Raw genomic sequence first — 20,490 nt, forward strand, 5'->3', positions numbered from 1 at the left:
GGGGATTTCTAGGAAAAGGCTGGTAGAACCAGGTAGGTATCATCTCAGCAAAAACAAATCAAGAGAGAACCCCGATCTGGCCCAGGAGTCTACGTTACCACACACACAGTTCCCTCTGTGTGGGGCTGCATTTTACACGCATTGTACGTGGCCGGCGAGGGGCCAGGCCTCCTTCCATGCGCCAAGCCTCACGGGAAAGGCAAAGGCCGGCGCCGGCGGGTGTTTTGGCCCCTGCCGCTCGTCGTACTTGGCGGGCCGAGGCTCACAGCGGCTCCCCCCGCGGACTCTGTCCCGCGGCGGCCGCCTGGGAGCCGGGGGCGCCAGGCCGGCGACACCCGACGGGGAGCGCTCGCCTGCGGAGCCGCGCCCGCCCGGCCAGCGCCCCGCCCGCCGGGCGCCCCCGCCTGCCCGGCCTCCCCGCTCCCTCCGCCCCCGCCCGCCCATGCTCTCGGCCACCGGGAAGGCTCGCCACCTCCTCCGGCGCCTCTGCCTCTGCCGAGTCCCCAGGATGGGCGACTCCGCCTCGAGGGTCGTGGTCAGCCCCCACGAGGCCCTGCCGGGTCGGGAGCAGCCCACCATGGTAGCAGGTGAGGAACGGGCGCATGCGCACCCCCCGCCCGGAGCCCACGGATCCCGCGTCGGGAGGGTCGGCAGGAGGCCCGCGCAGGCGCACTGAAGCACGGGGGGGGGGGGAGGGAGGTGGGACGGTGTCGGAACCGGCGGCCCGCGCAGGCGCACTGAAGCACCGGAAGGGGGCGGTGTCGGAGTCGGCGGCCCGCGCAGGCGCACTGAGGCACAGGAGCCCCCAGCGGTTCGAGTTGGGCCTGGGCGCATGCGCGCCGTGGCTCGGGCTGGTACCCCCGACTGGGGTCCAGCAGGCGCTCTGGTCTTTGTTTAGCTTTTCGCTCCTTAGCAGAAGATCGGGCCCTTTGGAGGCGTCTGGGTCTAACGGGCCTGGAGTGCGTGCGTGTGTGTGGACTGCGCCGCTCTTCTCTCCCTCCCTTCTTGGCCCGGAGGCCACCGAGACCTCGTGGTGCCAGCTTCACCTTTGAAGTTCCGTGCTAGTGTTCTGGCTGCAAGAATCGTTCCTCACTCGGCGTCGTCCCCAACCCCTGTCCTGGCCGCTGTCCGCACCTGACTGGCCCACTTCTCACACTTTGCACCTGACTGGCCCACTTCTCACACTTTGCACCTGACTGGTCCACTTCTCACACTTTGCACCTGACTGGTCCACTTCTCACACTTTGCACCTGACTGGTCCACTTCTCACACTTTGCACCTGACTGATCCACTTCTCACATTTTGCACCTGACTGATCCACTTCTCACGCTTTGCACCTGACTGGCCCACTTCTCACACTTTGCACCTGACTGGCCCACTTCTCACACTTTGCACCTGACTGGTCCACTTCTCACACTTTGCACCTGACTGGTCCACTTCTCACGCTTTGCACCTGACTGGTCCACTTCTCACGCTTTGCCTCTGACTGGTCCACTTCTCACGCTTTGCCTCTGACTGGTCCACTTCTCACGCTTTGCGCCTGACTGGTCCACTTCTCACGCTTTGCACCTGACTGGTCCACTTCTCACGCTTTGCACCTGACTGGTCCACTTCTCACTCTTTGCACCTGACTGGTCCACTTCTCACGCTTTGCATCTGACTGGTCCACTTCTCACTCTTTGCACCTGACTGGTCCACTTCTCACGCTTTGCACCTGACTGGTCCACTTCTCACGCTTTGCCTCTGACTGGTCCACTTCTCACGCTTTGCACCTGACTGGTCCACTTCTCACGCTTTGCATCTGACTGGTCCACTTCTCACGCTTTGCCTCTGACTGGTCCACTTCTCACGCTTTGCACCTGACTGGTCCACTTCTCACGCTTTGCATCTGACTGGTCCACTTCTCACTCTTTGCACCTGACTGGTCCACTTCTCACGCTTTGCATCTGACTGGTCCACTTCTCACGCTTTGCCTCTGACTGGTCCACTTCTCACACTTTGCACCTGACTGGTCCACTTCTCACTCTTTGCATCTGACTGGTCCACTTCTCACGCTTTGCCTCTGACTGGTCCACTTCTCACGCTTTGCACCTGACTGGTCCACTTCTCACGCTTTGCCTCTGACTGGTCCACTTCTCACGCTTTGCATCTGACTGGTCCACTTCTCACGCTTTGCATCTGACTGGTCCACTTCTCACGCTTTGCACCTGACTGGTCCACTTCTCACGCTTTGCCTCTGACTGGTCCACTTCTCACGCTTTGCACCTGACTGGTCCACTTCTCACGCTTTGCATCTGACTGGTCCACTTCTCACTCTTTGCATCTGACTGGTCCACTTCTCACGCTTTGCATCTGACTGGTCCACTTCTCACGCTTTGCATCTGACTGGTCCACTTCTCACGCTTTGCACCTGACTGGTCCACTTCTCACGCTTTGCCTCTGACTGGTCCACTTCTCACGCTTTGCATCTGACTGGTCCACTTCTCACGCTTTGCATCTGACTGGTCCACTTCTCACGCTTTGCATCTGACTGGTCCACTTCTCACGCTTTGCCTCTGACTGGTCCACTTCTCACGCTTTGCACCTGACTGGTCCACTTCTCACGCTTTGCACCTGACTGGTCCACTTCTCACGCTTTGCACCTGACTGGTCCACTTCTCACGCTTTGCATCTGACTGGTCCACTTCTCACGCTTTGCATCTGACTGGTCCACTTCTCACGCTTTGCATCTGACTGGTCCACTTCTCACGCTTTGCATCTGACTGGTCCACTTCTCACGCTTTGCCTCTGACTGGTCCACTTCTCACGCTTTGCCTCTGACTGGTCCACTTCTCACGCTTTGCATCTGACTGGTCCACTTCTCACGCTTTGCCTCTGACTGGTCCACTTCTCACGCTTTGCCTCTGACTGGTCCACTTCTCACGCTTTGCCTCTGACTGGTCCACTTCTCACGCTTTGCCTCTGACTGGTCCACTTCTCACGCTTTGCACCTGACTGGTCCACTTCTCACGCTTTGCACCTGACTGGTCCACTTCTCACGCTTTGCATCTGACTGGTCCACTTCTCACGCTTTGCCTCTGACTGGTCCACTTCTCACTCTTTGCCTCTGACTGGTCCACTTCTCACGCTTTGCCTCTGACTGGTCCACTTCTCACGCTTTGCACCTGACTGGTCCACTTCTCACGCTTTGCCTCTGACTGGTCCACTTCTCACGCTTTGCATCTGACTGGTCCACTTCTCACGCTTTGCATCTGACTGGTCCACTTCTCACGCTTTGCCTCTGACTGGTCCACTTCTCACGCTTTGCACCTGACTGGTCCACTTCTCACGCTTTGCATCTGACTGGTCCACTTCTCACTCTTTGCACCTGACTGGTCCACTTCTCACGCTTTGCATCTGACTGGTCCACTTCTCACGCTTTGCCTCTGACTGGTCCACTTCTCACGCTTTGCATCTGACTGGTCCACTTCTCACGCTTTGCATCTGACTGGTCCACTTCTCACGCTTTGCACCTGACTGGTCCACTTCTCACTCTTTGCACCTGACTGGTCCACTTCTCACGCTTTGCATCTGACTGGTCCACTTCTCACGCTTTGCATCTGACTGGTCCACTTCTCACACTTTGCACCTGACTGGTCCACTTCTCACGCTTTGCATCTGACTGGTCCACTTCTCACACTTTGCAATACACTGTAGAGGAAATTTTAGGGAAATGATGATATACCTGGATGCATAGTGTGTTAACCTGCTACAAAGTGTTCACCAAGTTTTTTCTCAGTTTTTATTTGGGGTGGAGGGGAAAGGACAGGTCCACTGCTATTAGAACCATAAATAAACATACACTTATAACACAGGGCTTTACTAATAATTAGCATACGTTTGTAATATGAGGGACCATCACACTTTTATTTCCATATATGCACACAGTGCACTTGGAATAAATTCACCTCCTCCACCATCTTCCCATTCCCCCCACTTAACATACACACTTTGGTGCGTTTCCGTTTGTTGTGTTATACATACACATACCAGACAATACACATAGGGTCCTTTCAGCTTCTTCACCCCTACTATTCCTTCTTTGTGCTTCCCGGCACCCCACTCCTCCTGCTAGTCTCCTCTTAGACAGTTGTCCTTTTATATTCATGCCGGGACCATGTTTTGAGCAGTACAAGTTGAGAATCCGTAAGTCTGAACTCTGAAACGCTCCATCCGAGGAAGGAAGTTACAAACCAGACTTCATGCAATGGGTCTTTGCATGAAATTACCTACAGGCAGTGTGCAGTCAATGTAGGTGAAAGACAGTTGAGTTTCATGCTTAGACTTGGGGTAGTGCGCTCTCACCATTTTGTAATGTGTATGCTAATATTCCAAAAATCGAAGAAACATCTGAAATATGAAAGACTTCCAGTCCCAATCATTTTCATTGAGGGATTCTCAGCCTAAATTACCTTAGTGCAGTGCCTCACAAAGTGGGCTCGCTCCTCACCCCTCAGCATCAGTTAGAGGTGGCGATGGGGGCGCCTCATGCCTGGCTATTGAATTAGGGGAACTTCAACAGTCTGTCTTTGAAACACACCCTCCAGATAATTCTGATGACTGCTGTGGTTTGTAAACCACTGCCACAGAGCTATTGGAACACTAAGTGGTGTTTAATCTTTTACATATGGCTCTATGCCAAAGAATCCTGCACTGGAGAATTTTTTTTTAATTGGAGAATTTCCTAAAAATTCTTCTGTCATTCTTACCCTTAAAGGGTTCTAAGTGTTGTATGTATATGAATGTATATTAAGAGGTAATTACAAGAGTGGGTGAGGCGGGGAGGAGGGGGAGAAGGATTGAAGGGGTGGCCTTGATCAAGATGCCTTGTACTCATAAATCGATATGTTGACTTCAAACCTCTTCATACAAATGCTTACAGATAAAAAGGAAAGTGTTGAGTTTTAAAAGGAGGCCATTTTGAGGGTTTGAGGTGAGAAAAGGTAGAAGTAGTTTGAGAAGGGTATGACCTTTTTTTCACAGCTACATATGTAACCTGCACATCAGAGGTGTTACCTGCAGCAAAGGTAGAGGGGGACTAACAACAAGAGTGGTCTCCAAAATCAGTGATTTTTTGTGGGGGGAGGTGTGTTGGGGTTGGTCATGGGGCTTGTACTCTGAGCCCGAGCTCCTTTTGCTCAAGGTTAGCACTCTACATTTTGAGCCACATTGCCACTTCCAGTTTTCTGGTGGTTAGTTGGAGATAAGAATCTCATGGATTTTTTTTTTTTTGCCAGTCCCAGGGCTTGAGCTCAGGGCCTGAGCCCTGTCCTTGGACTTTCTCAAGGTTAGAGCTCTACCACTTGAGCCTCAGCACCACTTCCAGCTTTTTCTATGTATGTGGTACTGAGAAATTGAACCCGGGTCTTTGTGCATGCTAGGCAAGAACTCTACCACTAGGCCAAACTCCTGACACCTCATGGACTTTCTTATGGCTTTGAACTGTGATCTTCAGCTCTCCCCTTCCTGAGCAGCTTGGGTTTTGGTGTAAGGCACTGGCACCCAGATTCAAACTTCTATAATCTCCCTTCCCCAGGAAATCAAAACATAACTAGATTAGCCTTGGTAATTAGTTATTATTTTACATTGAGTTCTAGGTGCCAACCAGTGTGGCTAGACAATGCCATTAGAAATCTTAAAATGAAAAAAAAAAGAGATTAGAAATTCTTCAGTACATACAGGAATATGGTAAATGGCAAAAGTGATCATCTCACTGCAGACAAGATGGAATGTTGAGTAAACTGTGTTGGGACACAGTAAAGTCATATGGGGGCAAAGAAATTGAATCTGTACTCTGTATCTTAATTTCCAAACCAGACATTCAATGATAATATTTTACACTCACAGAGTACAGTGTGACAGTATAGACAGTATACTCAGTAATGCCATTTATTAATAAGTTTAATCTTCCCAGTAACCCATGGAAACAGAAACTTTGACGATCCCCATTTTTGGATGTGGTCCCAGAGGCCCAGTCGCAGGTGACTTAACCACACTCACATGTTTGATATGTCGTGTGGGGCTGGTTGGCCAGGGAGGGATGCCTGTCCACTTTCCAGGCATGGCTGCTTTCATTTGGCTAAATGTAAAAAGGAGACAACTGGATATATGAAAAGGAAAATTCTTTTTATAAACTTCATGTATCAATAACTGGAAAAATGAGACAATGCAAAAGATTGAAAAATTAAATCATGAGTGGCGTCGTGGTAGAGTGTTTGCCTAGCACGCACTAAGACCAGGGTACAATTCCTCGGCACCACATACATAGAAAAAAGCTGGAAATGGTGCTATGGCTCTAGTGGTAGAGCTCTAGCCTTGAGAAAAGTCCAAGGACAGTGCTCAGGCCCTGAGTTCAAGCCCCACGACTGGCAAAAAAAAAAAAAAAGCACCCAAGCAGAGTCAAAGGATGGATGGCCTGGAGTACAGGTGTGGAGCACATACTGTGAGAGGACAGAACTCTCTTATACATAAGAAGTTAGTAAGGACAAAGCCAGTGTCTATTAGAAACACAAGGAAAGGTGCTGAGTACAGTTTGTAGAAAGAACATTTGACTTATGTAACAAGATGCTCAATTTCACTTATAATAGGAGAATGCAAATACTCTTTTTTATTTTTTAGTTTGGCAAAAATCCAGAACTTTGATAGTATACTCTGGTGGTAAACTCTTAGAGTGTCAGCCGGCTCTACTCTTATGGAAGGCAACTTGGCAGAATCTATTAAAGATTTTTTAAAAACATGCATGTACCTTTGGACTGAGAAATTCAGTTTCTGGGAATTTGCCCTTCAGATGTACTTTGCATGCATGCCAAGGGATGACGGTACCACGTTATTCACTGCAGCTTGGGGGGCAATAGCCAACGGTTGGAAACAACCCAAATGCTCATCAGTGGGGGCTAGTTAAATAAACGGTGATCCGTCTTCACAATGGACTGTGCAGCTGTGAAAGGATGTGGGGCTATTCTGTATGGAGAGTGCCAAGGTAGAGTTTAGGGGAAGGGCAAGGTCAGAAGAGCAATGAGGGAGGTAAAAATAGGCATACATAAAGAAACTTCAAAAGAATAGCCAAGAGCCTAATGGCTGGGCTGGATGTATGTAGTGAGATTGAGGGCGACTTTATGTCACACTTGAAACTTTTAATTCTTCTAAAGTGCCTGTATTGAATTCAATAACTCCATGTTGAAGATAGTCTCTTCTGTGTTTAGTCTAATTGACCACCTTAAAATCATCTTTTGTCATACTTATTCCAAGTTGTTTTCAAATTTTGTTCTCATTTTTCCTTGTCAAGCACATTTTCTTTTCTATTCAACTTGCTTTTGTAATCAAAATCTACATTTTGGTGTGATTTAAAAATCTAATTTTAGAAGGTGAAATTGGAATAAGTTAACCCAAGTCATTTTACATTTCATAAATATTCATCTTTACTGAAACATCAATTGTGGTAGCATCATTTATACAAAGAAAAGGTCTTTGGGGACCAGTCCCTTCCACTGTTATGTGAATGCATTGTGTGTGTTTCTTTTATGGTGAGTGATGTACATGGACTTTTTTTTTTTAAGAAAATGATAGGAAATAGTTTTACTTTAATTTTTTCCCACAAAATGTGAATTATTTCTAAATTGTAGGATACAGAGCTATTGTTTTTCCTTTTGCATCCTGCCTCAAAATCTTAGATTGTTTTACTCTCTCGTCTAGAACCTTCTGTTTCCCAAACATCCTTGGGAAGAGGCCCTCCATACCTCCACCATCTGACCCTCCCCTCTCCCTCCAGCCTTATTTCTCCATGGTGCCCTCATGAGCCTGTCCTCTGCCTGATCTGAAGCAGAGGTTCCCCTTGGCAGAGCATGTGCCTGTGCCTCTATGGATTGCGTAGGTGGATGATTTTATGTATTCTTTCACGAAGCCCTGGGTTCAATTCCTTGGTACCACATGCATGGAAAAAGCTGGAAGTGGTGCTGTGGCTCAGGTGGTAGAACTCTAGCCTTGAGAAAGCCCAAGGACAGTGCTTAGGCCCTGAGTTCAAGCTCCAGGACTGGCAAAAAACAAAGGAGTTGGGAGTGTGACTGTGGCTTTTTCTTTGGCATCTGCTGGTATTGCCTGCTGCTCCCTTGTTTTCCCCTTTCTCTTCCTCCTTCCCTTCATTTTACCTTGGCAAGTTTCCTTCATGACTCTACCTACTCTTGAGATCTATGTGCCTCATCTTACAGAAGTTCCTTTTTCCATTTCCAAATACCTCCAGGAAGTATAGGTACTGTTGTAACCCTGAGCTCAGCTCCAAAACCCAGCCTGCCATTTCTCCTTTAAACAACAGGAAGCACATTTTAGCATCCTGATCTCTGTGGGTAGAAAGAACCCTTCCTGCCTCTCTTATGGAGAAGGTCGGTGTGCTGCCTCTGGTGCAGCTCAGAGACAGCAACATTTCTCCTGGTGTTTTCTGAGCTCCAAGCCCCTGATGGCTTATCAAAACATGCTCCCCCTTGGTGAACTATTTGGCTAAGTTGTCTCATGCTAAATGCGTCATGCTTGATTTTGGGTGGGTTGGAACTTGTGGAAACTCAGCCCCTGTGAAAGGTAACAGATTATTGTCTCTCACGAGGAAGACATGTTTCCTGATATTCTGTAGGATGTTTATGTGAGTATATGTGATGTTTTCCAGCAGGATATATTTCTGATCTACTACCTTCTTTTATTAAGATGATTAAATTTGTGCTTTAAATTTGCATTATTACCAGAAAAAGACTGGTATTAGTGAAACTGGGGGAAATGCAATGAATATATTCCCATTATAGCCTAAAAATTGGAGAATAAAAACCTAACAACGTTGAATGTCTTCCCAGAGCACATATGTAAAATGAGTTCTTTGGTTTTTTTTTTTTTTTTTTTGTTGTTGTTGTTTGGTGTTGGTCCTGGGGCTTGAACTCAGGGCCTCAGTGCTATCTGTGAGCTTTTCTACTCAAGGCTAGTGCTCTACCACTTGGGCCACAGCTCCACTTTTACTTTTTTGGTGGTTAATTGGAGAGAAGAGTCTTCGTACTTTCCTGCCTGGGCTGGCTTCAAACTACAATGCTCAGACCTTAGCCTCTTGAGGAACAAGCATTACGGTGTGAACACCAGTACCTGGCTTTACCTTTGATTTAAAAAGTATTTGTGTGTACTCTTTGGTAATTTACAGTTTAATTTGGTAGAAACCGAAGGTGCATGGTTCAGCTGAACCTATAAATTGCTCTTTGTCTTACTGAAAACATTTGATTTTTTTTTTTTTGGCAGATTGTACCCTAAGGGAAGAGTCATAGGAATGAAACACTTGAGGGCGATTCATAGTTTTCCAGCTGGAGAAAAATGTAATCTCGAATGTACTGTTGGTAGCAGATGAAAGAATCTCACATTAGAGTTACAGAGGGCTGGAGCTGGCTGTTAGGGAGGATCCTCACGCAGAGGCATGTCTGTTTGGTTATCTGTCATTAGTGCGTGCTTCCGCATTGGAGCCGCAGAACTAAATAGCTGTGTGGAGACCATTTGGCCCCCAGGACTAGATGTTTATTATCTACCCTTTTACAGGAGAGGTCTTCTGAATTTCTCTAGTTTCATAAACTCTTTTTGTTTGCCTAAGCTAGCTTTGAACCAAGAGCCTCAGATCTCTCTGTCTCTCAAGTAGCTAGGATTACAGATGTGATCCCCTGCTTCTCCGCTTGCTTAATGTTGCACCAGTGATTTAACTTGCATGTGTACATATATTTGCTCCTATCCTAGCAGTACAAGTTTATTTGACCTCCTGCATGCCTATGTATGTTTGTGCTATTTAATAACGGTTAGCTAAATGAATGAAAGAATGAGCTTATACTCCATGAAACATTATGTTTGGAAGTTAGCTGTTCAATAAAAATCCTTTTAGGATGGTGCAGGTCAATAGATATTAATATTAATGAATCCCAATAAGTGGACATTACGTTCTTAACTTACCTTCTAGTACAAATTGTCTATCTTTAGAAATTTGGTTATGATTGCTTGTGTGCATCCAATGACTGACTTTTTGAATAGTTATTAGAGGAGGTCTGAGCTCTTAGCCTCCGTATTGCAGTGTGTTTAATATTTATGGAAGGGATGTCTTTTTACAAATACGTAAAAATAGTGGCAAGTGGAGGAAAATGGCTCTCAGCTTAATAGAAGAAAAATATCTTAAAGAGATCTGCAGTTATGTGCTGTTTCCCCAAGGTTGTAATAACATGAAAGAGACATTGTTTTACGATCTAGAATCAAGAGATGATTTTATGATTTAACAGGTTCCACAAGAACTTTTGTAAGGTTATCAGCAGCAGCGTAACTGCTGTGGAGACCACAGAGCAATATTAGCGTCTGGATTTATTGAGTTTTCTGCGCTTCTTCAGTATCATTCATGCTTTGCTCCCGTGGGTACCACTTTCCTCTCTTGACTTTAATATTGAGATACAGAAACTCATTTGTGCTGTGTGTATGATGCTGGGAAATGAGTGCTTGTTTATTCTCTCTCTCGGCAGGACTGCTGACCATGGTTAGAGGTTGGCTGGCTCTGTATGAGGCAGTGGTGTTCAGAGGTGGTTTCTCTAGTGAAGGACTGTTTGGTTTGGTGAGAGCATTGGCATGTTACCCTTGGACAGTGGGTCTCAGTTGTTTCTCGTGGGCCAACCAGCTGCATGACCTTGAATGACTTTGTCTCAGTTTTGTCATGTAGCAGGTAGAGACCGTGGCACTTTCTTCACATAGGTGTTTCTGGGGACAGGCGAAAAGATGGGGAAAAACCTAGTGTGGCACCTGCTCTTGGCAGGGCCCAGAACTTTTCTTTTGAGTTTGATGTGTCCAGGGCCGTTTGGGGACCCCTTGCGGGTAAAAGGGCCACATCTCATTTGAAAGTTTTGGGCTATCTGCCCAAGCCGTTTCTTTCAAGAACAATAGCATAGGAAATGGAACACACAAACACAGTTTTGATTTAGAACTGACATATAGCAAAACTAGGAAGGTTTGGTTGCTGTTTCCTGGTAAGAAGCCTGTAACTTCTTTCTCAAGGATGGTGGTGGGTACAAGGAAGCTTCTGTTTTTATGTTCTTTCCCTTACCTCCTTCTTTTTCCATCCTCACTTGGTTTGATGATGAGCTTCTAGCCACAGTGGAGAGCATGGAAGGTGGGTACTTGAATGAAGGTGTGTGGCTGGTTTATGCAGTATCTACTCTCAGGCATCCTGGCCCCTGTCCTCCTCTCCCTCTCCTCCTTGTCCCTCTGTCACCCTGAAGCTTGATGCAGGATGATACCAGGCAGGCAGAGTCAGTCAGACACCAGGCCAGTGCAGATCTGCTCAGAGCTGCATGTCAGGTCCAGAACAAGGCATTGGAGGAGAACAGAGGTGCAGGAGGCCTTTCTGTCTTCAATGCCTCTGGCCTCCCTTTGGTGGGCCAAGCCCTCAGTCCCAACGATGGGATATGAAGTCATCTGGAAGGTAGCTGTAGGGTGTAGGGGCTGGGGAGTGTGCTCCCATGTGACGTGTAGAGGTTCTGGCACCTGAAGACCCTAGCTCTTTTTCCCATCCCCCCAATGGTTGTGGGGCTTGAACTCAGGGCCTGGGCGCCGTCTCTAAGCTCTTTTGCTCAAGGCTAGTGCTGTACCACTTTGAACTGCAGTTCCACTTCTGGTTTTCTGGTGGTTAATTGGAGATAAGAGTCTCATGGGCTTTCCTGGGTTGGCTTTGAATCTTGATCCTCAGATCTCAGCCTCCTGAGTAGCTCAGATTACAGGTGTGAGTCACCAGCTCCCAGTCTTAGCTTTTCTTTATGGTGAGTTGATCCTTTTAGCCAAGTCCTACCCTTAATACATGTGTAAATGATAGAGCACCCAGGGAGCACAGCTGAGAGGGAAATGTTCCTGCTCTGGTCCTCTGGTCACTTCAGCCCCCGTGTTCTTATCTCCCAGACCTCCCACCCTGTTCAGCTTGCTTTCCTCTGCCCTCCTACACAGCTGATAGGGCACCTTTAGGCATGGAATCTAGTTAACATCTATGCTTTTAGGGGTTCACCCTCTTCAAAGCCCTGTCAGATTATTTTTTCAGATGACAACTGTGGACTTTTTATGATACATTGGTTATTATCCATGGAGCGAGGGTTCAGTTTGATGACACTACAGTATGAGGCAATGCCAAAATAAGGAGAAAGATGGAAGAGGGGAGTTGATTGAAGAGCCCCTCTGTGATTCCCTCTTCCCAGTGATCTGAACTCCTTTTGCATTAAGACATTTATATGTTTTATTCCACTTCCTCTTCAACCCACTAGACAGACTGTATCTACTTCACAGTCTCATGTATCCCCAGATCAGCTGTAAGGTGACCTTGACTACAGTGGGAATTCAGTTAGTATTTACTGAACAATAGATGTACTCAACACAGTCCTAATGGATGACAAAAAAAGTGCTACCCTTTCAGGATTCTGTAGACTATCAGAAAGATGAAAATACCACAGGTGAGAAGAATTAAGCCTGAAACATGACAGTGTCTAAAAGACCCAGTTGTCAAGAATTTGGAAGCACTTAACCATAATCACATTCTTTGTTACACATTTGACAATTTTTTTAAAAAGTGCCTCCTACCAGTCATTTGGATACATTCTTTCTCATATTGAAAACAAAAATATGAAGTCATACTTAGGAGATTTTTTCATATATTTTATTGTAATTAATAGAAGGGTTACATTATATTCACCAGATAGAAGGTGCATTACTTCACATATATTGATACCCTTTCTAATGTCTTGGTCCCCATTTCTCTTCCCCCACCCCCGCCCCTCATCTTGTTTTCCTCCCTTCCCTATCTGACTTCAAATAACCAAATACGCATATATACAATATATCAGATAACAAGGTGAAATTCTGTAACAATATGAGATAACCAAGAGACAGCAAAAGAGATGAGAGATAACATAGTACATTAATACTTTGGAGATTTTTAAATGTACCAAAGATTATGAATTCTATCTTAGCAAGAGTGAATAGCAATTAGTCTTGACAAGTTACTTTGGATTTAGGAAACTTGACAACTCAGGTTAGTTTGTTTTCTGGCTGATGTTCTAATGCAGACCCATTTCCAAGGAGGGTATTAAGATAAAATATTGTTTTTGGATATGTGACACATTTTCATATATTTAAAAAAATCTCATGGGTATTTTAAGAGAAATTTAATTTACCTGATCTCGATCCAAATAAAATTTACAATAATGGTTAGATATTTGATATCCAGAGAAATCTATTCATGCTCTTAAAGCTTTTCTCTTGGGAAATAAGAAATCACATTTTTTTCCCCAAGAGTGAACCACAAAGCTACATAGTCTAATTTTTCTGCTTATTAAACAAAGCCTGAGTTAAGTATCAAATTGGGCAGATACAGATCAGTTATTTTTGTTTGAAATTTTTTTCTTTCTTTTAAACTATGGGTGGATTTTTGAGAGGCCCCATCTCTTTTCTCTTATTCTGACACTTTTATCTACTATACTTAAAAAAAGATCCCAAACAATAATTTCGAAAGACTTCAGGCAACAAAACAATTCTTATGTCTATGGCTTAATGGTGCTTGTATTTTAAATGTTTCAGACCTGTCAGAAGCTTGGAAGTAGCATTTAACTGTATTGGTTAATTTTAATTTTAAAATATATTCCCTGAGAGTTAGATACCAAGTCCCAATTGAGTCTTTTGAATCAAGAAGAGAACGGTTTAGGCCAAAGTAGGGCTGAATTTTGTACTCCCCAGAGATCTGCAACCCATATACAGATAAAGTACAGCTCTTCACGCCGATATTGTAGTTCAGAAATGGAAGGTGCGAGAGCAGGGCCCTGTGGGATGAACTGAGGATCCTGGGTGGCCTTTGGGAATGGAGGCCTTGCTGCTGAGTGTCACTCCTGACTTCTCTCCCATTCCTGCTGGGCAGGCCCGCATCCTGAGGTGGAGACTCCCGGCTGCTAAGGTGGGGTTCCCACCTCTCCTTCCTCAGCGCAAAATCTGCGTCGCTGCCTTGTTCCTTAAGGACCAACCTTCTCGACCAGAAGCTGGCTGGCCAGCAGCCTGAGGGGGGCCCAGCTTTTGCCCCACAGCTTCCTGCTGCCCTCTGCTGCCCACAGCAAATGGCAGTAAATCCTTGGACCTAGCTGGGATCCCATACCTGGATCTGGATCCAGATCTGAAGCCTTCTCTCCTTCCGTTAATTAACCGAGTCCTTTTTTGCACTAGAGACTCATCTGGAGTGGTGAGGCACACCCACTGGGTTCTCTGTCCTCGCCCTCCTCTTCTTAGCTCTATCACCGTGGGCAGATTACTTAAGTTCTCTCAATCCTTGATTGTCTAGTCAGAAAGTGTTTGTATGAGGTAGACATTGTGGTTATGAGATTTAACTGGAGTAAAAGGAGAGATGTTTGGAAAGGATGGGCAACAGTACAAAAGAAATGCCACTGATCAGTGCAGGTATTGTTCCACAGCATTTCCTGAGCGTGGAACTCCTGACACAAGATGATGTGAGGTCGTTTAAGGGACTGATATTAAGGAACACTAGCCCACAGTGAGAAAACGACTCATTTTCAACTACCTTCCAGCTCTTCTGATGGTATCTATCCAAGTGAACATCCCTGCTTGGTGCTGGGATGTGTTTAAAGTCTCTCTCACACATACTCATCTGCCTTAGTAGCAGAGACTGGCCTTGAGCTTAGCGACAGCTCTAGGTTTTGTGAATTTAATAGCATCTTTTAAAATTGTTATTGTTAAAATACTTTCTATTTCTGGAAAATGATATATTAACATAAAGCTTCCTTTAAAATTAATCTAGGTTTAAAAAAGCAAGTTTAAAGAATAGTAAGTTGTTAATAAATTATGCTGTGATTTCAAGTATTGCAAACATCAACACTGTACTTAAAGGTCTAAAGTCAAAGGACACTTTGAGAAAGTGAGATGCTTTGGTCCTCAGCTGGCCTGGGAGGGCCAGCTGCCGGCCTCTGTCACAGCTGTATCATCCCATTGGCAGTGTGTTCCTTTGCTTTGTTTGTTTTTAATCAAGTGTTCCTTCTTTGTACTACTTTCTGATTTTCTCTCATATGTAGGACTGCGTTTAACATGAACACTGCACATGTGGCCTGCATTCCACCAACCCCAGGCCTTTTCTCATCCTTTGGACCCTGCCTATGCATTACTGTCCCGTGTGTGTGGCATCCTATCTTGGTGTGTGATACATAGCACTTCCTGTGTCTGTGCTGTGTCTGCAGCTGGTGGAAGTGGACTGGAACCCCTTTGTGTACTTGCTGTGGGCCTGGTCACCTGCCCTTGAGGAAGTCAATGTTAGAATCATTTGATCTAAATTACTGTGCGCTGTCATTTATAGTCCCCAAACTTCCCCTGCTCTGGGTGTAGCTTGATGACTTTCCGTAGGTTTCTGTAGCTTTCTAAAATGTTGCCAACCTGTTTTCCTCATGAATTCCCAGCAGCAATGGTCAGACATTCCAGTGCCTCCTCATAGTCTCCTGTATTTGCCCTTGTTTTCAGGTAGCCTTTCAAGTGGGCCACTGGGGGAGCTAGGACGACCTTCAGGAGCTCTTGTTGAGTTGAGTTGCTGGGTATTTGACGCCCCTTGAATGGGCGGTTGAGCCAGGCATGATTTTTCTCTCTCTTATGTGCTAAGTGTGTGCTCCACTGCTAAGCTGCACCCTAGTCCTGATCCATGAGCAATTTGGGGAGAAATGAAGAGTTCTGACCTGGTCAGATTGTGTTAGAGGTGTTATATAGGCGGTAGGACCCCTGGGGCCATTTGTGTTCATTCTGTCATCTCATGTTTACCGAATAAGCACTTATCTGAGGTAAGTGCTTTGTGTTTCTACAGCCTAGACATGATGTGAACAAATCTCATGACTTCATCAAGTGCTCTTCTCTCATCTGGAAGGCACAACAACACCAGTAATGCATTTTTCCCTCTGCCAGCCTCTGACAACCACTAAGTCATTTCATTGCTGTTGGTAGTGGTAGTACTGGAGTTTGAACTCTGGGCTTTGTGCTTGCTAGACTGGCACTCTTACTATGGAGCCACGCCTCCATCCCATTTTTTCCCTGCTGTTTATTTTTGAGGAAGGGTCTTGCTCTGGCCCAGGCACACTCCTGGGCTGACAGGTGTACCCCACTGCCTTCATTCCACCAAACAGAATGGATTACTACAGTTGTGAGCCCCAAGTGCCCCGGAGAGCCTTTCTGTGTCCACAGCTATTCACAGACGCTCATGTCAACTGTGTTTTAAGATATGTAAAGTTTGGTATCTGGCTTCTTTTGTTCAGCATCACTTTCAAAGTTTCATATGTGTTCTAGCATGTATCAGTACTTCATTTCTTTTTTATTGCTGAGTAATATTCCATTGTTTATATCACACTTTATTCATCAGTTGATGCATAGTCAATTGCTTTCACTTTATCTATCATAAGTAATGCTGCTACAAATATTTGTGTATTTGTGCCAGCATATGTTTTAAGTTCTCTTAAGGTTATATCTAAGAATAGAACTGTTAAATCAGATGTAAATTCATATATTTTTTTGAGGAACAGTTAACAATTTTTCATAACTGTTATACCATTTGATATTTCTCCAGCGATAGATGATGGTGCTAATATTTCTCCGTTTTTTTCCTTTAAAGAAGAATTATAGTCATCTTATGGGTTGTGAAGTAGTGTGTCATTTTATTATGCTTGCATTTCTTTAATAACTGATGATATTGACGTTTTTACTTATATTTGTGTGTTGGGGGGGCCGAGTAACGCCATGTCTAATAACTTTCTGCTGAGACAAGGCAAGGCACAAGAGGCAGGGCACAAGACTTGATTAGCATTGGTTACAAATGTGTAATTGTTGATCACTCTCTGCTAGGACCTAGAGTGAGGGGATATTAGCTGGAGGGACTTCCTCAGGAGGGGGTTTTATTGGAGAGATTTTCCTGCCTTGATGAAGCTGCGTGGCGTCTCTGTGCTCTGGGGAAGGAAGGCTGAGTGCGGGAGGACAGTGGGTCTCTCCTCTCACAGCTCGTCCTGGTCGGGGTGTGTTTTTCCCCAACCCTCCTACTAGTCAAGAGGGACTGGGGACAAAGGACCCCGACATACTGGTGCCCAACGTGGGGCACGAAAGGGGCACAACTACGCGTTGAGCCAAGTGAGAGATACTTGGAGGAATGACTGAAAAAACAGAGAAACCTGAAAGGAAAATAATGCAAAGTTAAAAGGAGGGACTGAAAGCCTAGGGAAACCTGAAGGGAAAATGCAGGCTGAAATCGCTTACAGGGAAAAAGAAAAAGACAGGGAGAAAGAGAAAGAAAAAAAGGTGGTAAACAAAAGAAAGGGAAGCAACTACCTACAAAAGTCAAAGAAGTAAGAAAAACTCAGACTGAAAAATTAGAGAAACCTGAAGGGAAAATACAAAGAAAAACCCATAAAAAAGGCAAAAGATAGAAAATTGAAGGAAAAAACTCCTCCCATAGCTAAGGAGAAAAAAAGCAAAGCTGCAGCTGTGTCAAAGCAGAGAGGCAAAGACAGTAGAAGCAGCTAGGTGTTTTTTTTTTTTGTTGTTGTTTTTTTTGCCAGTCCTGGGCTTGAGCTCAGGGCCTGAGCACTGTCCTTGGACTTTCTCATGGCTAGAGCTCTACTACTTGAGCCTCAGCACCATTTCTGGCTTTTTTTCTAAGTATGTGGTACCAAGGAATTGAACCCGGGTCTTCGTGCATGCTAGGCAAGCACTCTACCACTAGGCCAAACTCCCAGCCTCAGCTAGGTGTTTTAACAGTAAAAGATTTTAACATCATTCCCAGTCCGCCACCGAAGCGCAGGTCACTTCGGCACTGTAGGGAGGAACCTTGTGGGAGTCTCTGGACAGAGCGGTATAAGGGCGAGGCAATTTTAGAATAGAACCAAATGGGTTCCGACCAGAATGACAGATATTTTAGAATAGAACCAGATGGGTTCAGACCAGAACGACAGATATTTTTGAATAGAACCGGATGGGTTCAGACTGGAACGACTGATATTTTGCGCGGGTATGAATGTGTGTGTGTGAATAGGTGTGAGTGAACATGTTCAAGGTTAACTTGTTAGCATGCTATGTGGGTAAATCTAAGTCTAAATTATGTGGCAACTTACAGGGGAGTAAACAGTTTAAGAACAGGTGAAAAGCGCAGAGACGCTTGGAAAAATACTTGAGAGTTAAGTGGTAGTGATTTAGAAAGCCTGTGCTCGGGTGCAGAATAGTTGTAAACAGGCTACAGCTTCTTAGGGTCCCTGGTAAAATATAGAGATAACGCCCCTGAATCAGCTCGAAGTGACAGAGAATGGATCTTTGCCCATAAGCCCCTTAAAATGAAGGGACCAGAGTCATTTTTGGAAGGTGAGATAGGACAGTAGTTTAAAACAAAAAGGGGGGGGGATTGGAAGACTCTTCTAATTCTTCCATTGCCCTGCTATTCCCTATGGCTTGTGTGATAGTCTGTTTTTTCTATTGGTTTCATTCTTTGTTGATGTTGGAATGCTTCCCTGTTTTCTCTGGCTGTTGTCGTCAGAGCCCCTCAGTATATACCAGTGCCTGTACAGGTGGAGGAGAATGCTTTCCCACTCATCAGTAAAAGAAACTTTGGTATTTTCCTGGCCGGGGTCGTGGCCATTGCCACATCTGTAGCTGCCATTACTGCCGCGAGTATTGCCCTTGCCACTGCGGTTCCTAGAGAATGCTTTGAATAAGCCGTTAATCAGCACGTGAGGACTGGAACTGTTATGTGCACAAATGACACATGTTAATGTTCTAACTTCGGGTGATTGGTTAAGACTATTTTGGGACTTGATCAAAGATGGGCAGCATTGATCAGTTTGGATTTATTTTTATGCGTTATAATTGTAATATTGCTTGCCTACAAAGTCAACACAGGAAGTGAATGCTAATGCGACAGGCATCTGCTCCCATGGAAATAGGTGCATCCCCTCAGGTCTGACTTGCTTAAATGGACGGCTGGTAGCCTATCAACCTAAGACAGGAGCCAAGTAACAAGGACTTGGTGCTCCCATGACGGGTAAGAAGACTAGTGAGCTTGGAGACACCTAAGACAGGCACAGTCGATCTGATATGATGGTAGCCCCACATATCCTAGGTTTATTTTTTTCTTTTTTTTCATATATTTTTTATTGTAATTAATAGAAGGGTTACATGATATTTGCCAGATAGTGCATTAATTCCCATACATTGATACCCTTTCACATGTCTTGGTCCCCATTTCCCTCCCCCCCCACCCCTCATCTTGTTTTCCCCGTTCCCTATCCAATTTCAAATAACCAAATACAAATATATCCGATATATCGGGTAACAAAGTGAGATAGTGTAACAATATGAGATAACAAGGGACAGCAAAAAAGATGAGAGATAACATAGTACCTTAAGAACAACAATCATTCATTATATGGCTTATGTTTCTATATCTTTTTTTCTAAAATAAAGATGGGGGAACTGTTGGGGGCCGAGTAACGCCATGTCTAATAACTTTCTGCTGAGACAAGGCAAGGCGCAAGAGGCAGGGCACAAGACTTGATTAGCATTGGTTACAAATGTGTAATTGTTGATCACTCTCTGCTGAGACCTAGAGTGAGGGGATATTAGCTGGAGGGACTTCCTTAGGAGGGGGTTTTATTGGAGAGATTTTCCTGCCTTGATGAAGCTGCGTGGTGTCTCTGTGCTCTGGGGAAGGAAGGCTGAGTGTGGCAGGACAGTGGGACTCTCCTCTCGTGGTTTGTCCTGGTCAGGGCATGATTTTCCCTATCCCTCCTACTAGTCGAGAGGGACCGGGGACGAAGGACCCTGACACTTGTGTGTGCATATATGTGTGTGTGTGTTCTTTTTTTGTCATTACTGAGGCTTGAACTCAGGGCTGGGGTACTGCCCCTTAGGTTTCTTTTGCTAAAGGCTGGCACTTTACCACTTGAATCACAGCTCCAATACAATGTTCTTTAGAGAAATATTATTCAAGTGTTCTCATTTTAATTAGATTGCCTTTGTTGTATAATTGTAAGAGTTCTCAGCTAGGGGTGAATGGCTCAGGCCTGCAGAGGATCTGTGCTTAGAAGCCAGCCTGGGCAGAGCAGTCTGGAAGACCCCATCTCCAGTTAACCAGCAGATAACTGGGCTGGAGGTATGGCTCAAGTGGTAGAGCACCAGTCTGCTCGGTTTTTCCTCATACTTGACAGTACTTGTTATCGTTTTGGCAATAGCCATTCTAACAGGTATTGGTGAAAGAATGAACTGTTCATGCAATGTTTTTGTCTGGTTTTCTTTTTCTGTTTTTCGATTCTCTCGCTACCTATTTCTACTACATTCCTTTATTATTTCTTCATTTTCTATTTACTTCAAAATTCATATTGCAATGCAATTCTCATTATGAACGTAGAAACTGAATCTTCC

General features: G+C 45.2%; 1 protein-coding gene across 2 annotated transcripts in view; it reads left to right on the forward strand.

Annotated features, from left to right (window-relative positions):
• Positions 1-286: 286 nt before the first annotated feature.
• Positions 287-20,490, forward strand: part of Msra (methionine sulfoxide reductase A) — a 244,881-nt gene continuing 224,677 nt past the window's right edge. Inside the window, exon 1 of one of the 2 annotated variants that reach the window (XM_090353685.1) lies at positions 287-587. In XM_090353685.1, the coding sequence (XP_090209811.1) occupies positions 443-587 (145 nt within the window). In that variant the 5' untranslated portion in view covers positions 287-442. The remainder of the gene's footprint in view (positions 588-20,490) is intronic. The other variant, XM_090353684.1, reaches the window with a different exon arrangement.

The sequence above is a fragment of the Megascapheus bottae genome, chromosome 20 (genome assembly GCF_031878675.1).
Source record: "Megascapheus bottae isolate mThoBot1 chromosome 20, mThoBot2.hap1, whole genome shotgun sequence".
Taxonomy (NCBI): domain Eukaryota; kingdom Metazoa; phylum Chordata; class Mammalia; order Rodentia; family Geomyidae; genus Megascapheus; species Megascapheus bottae.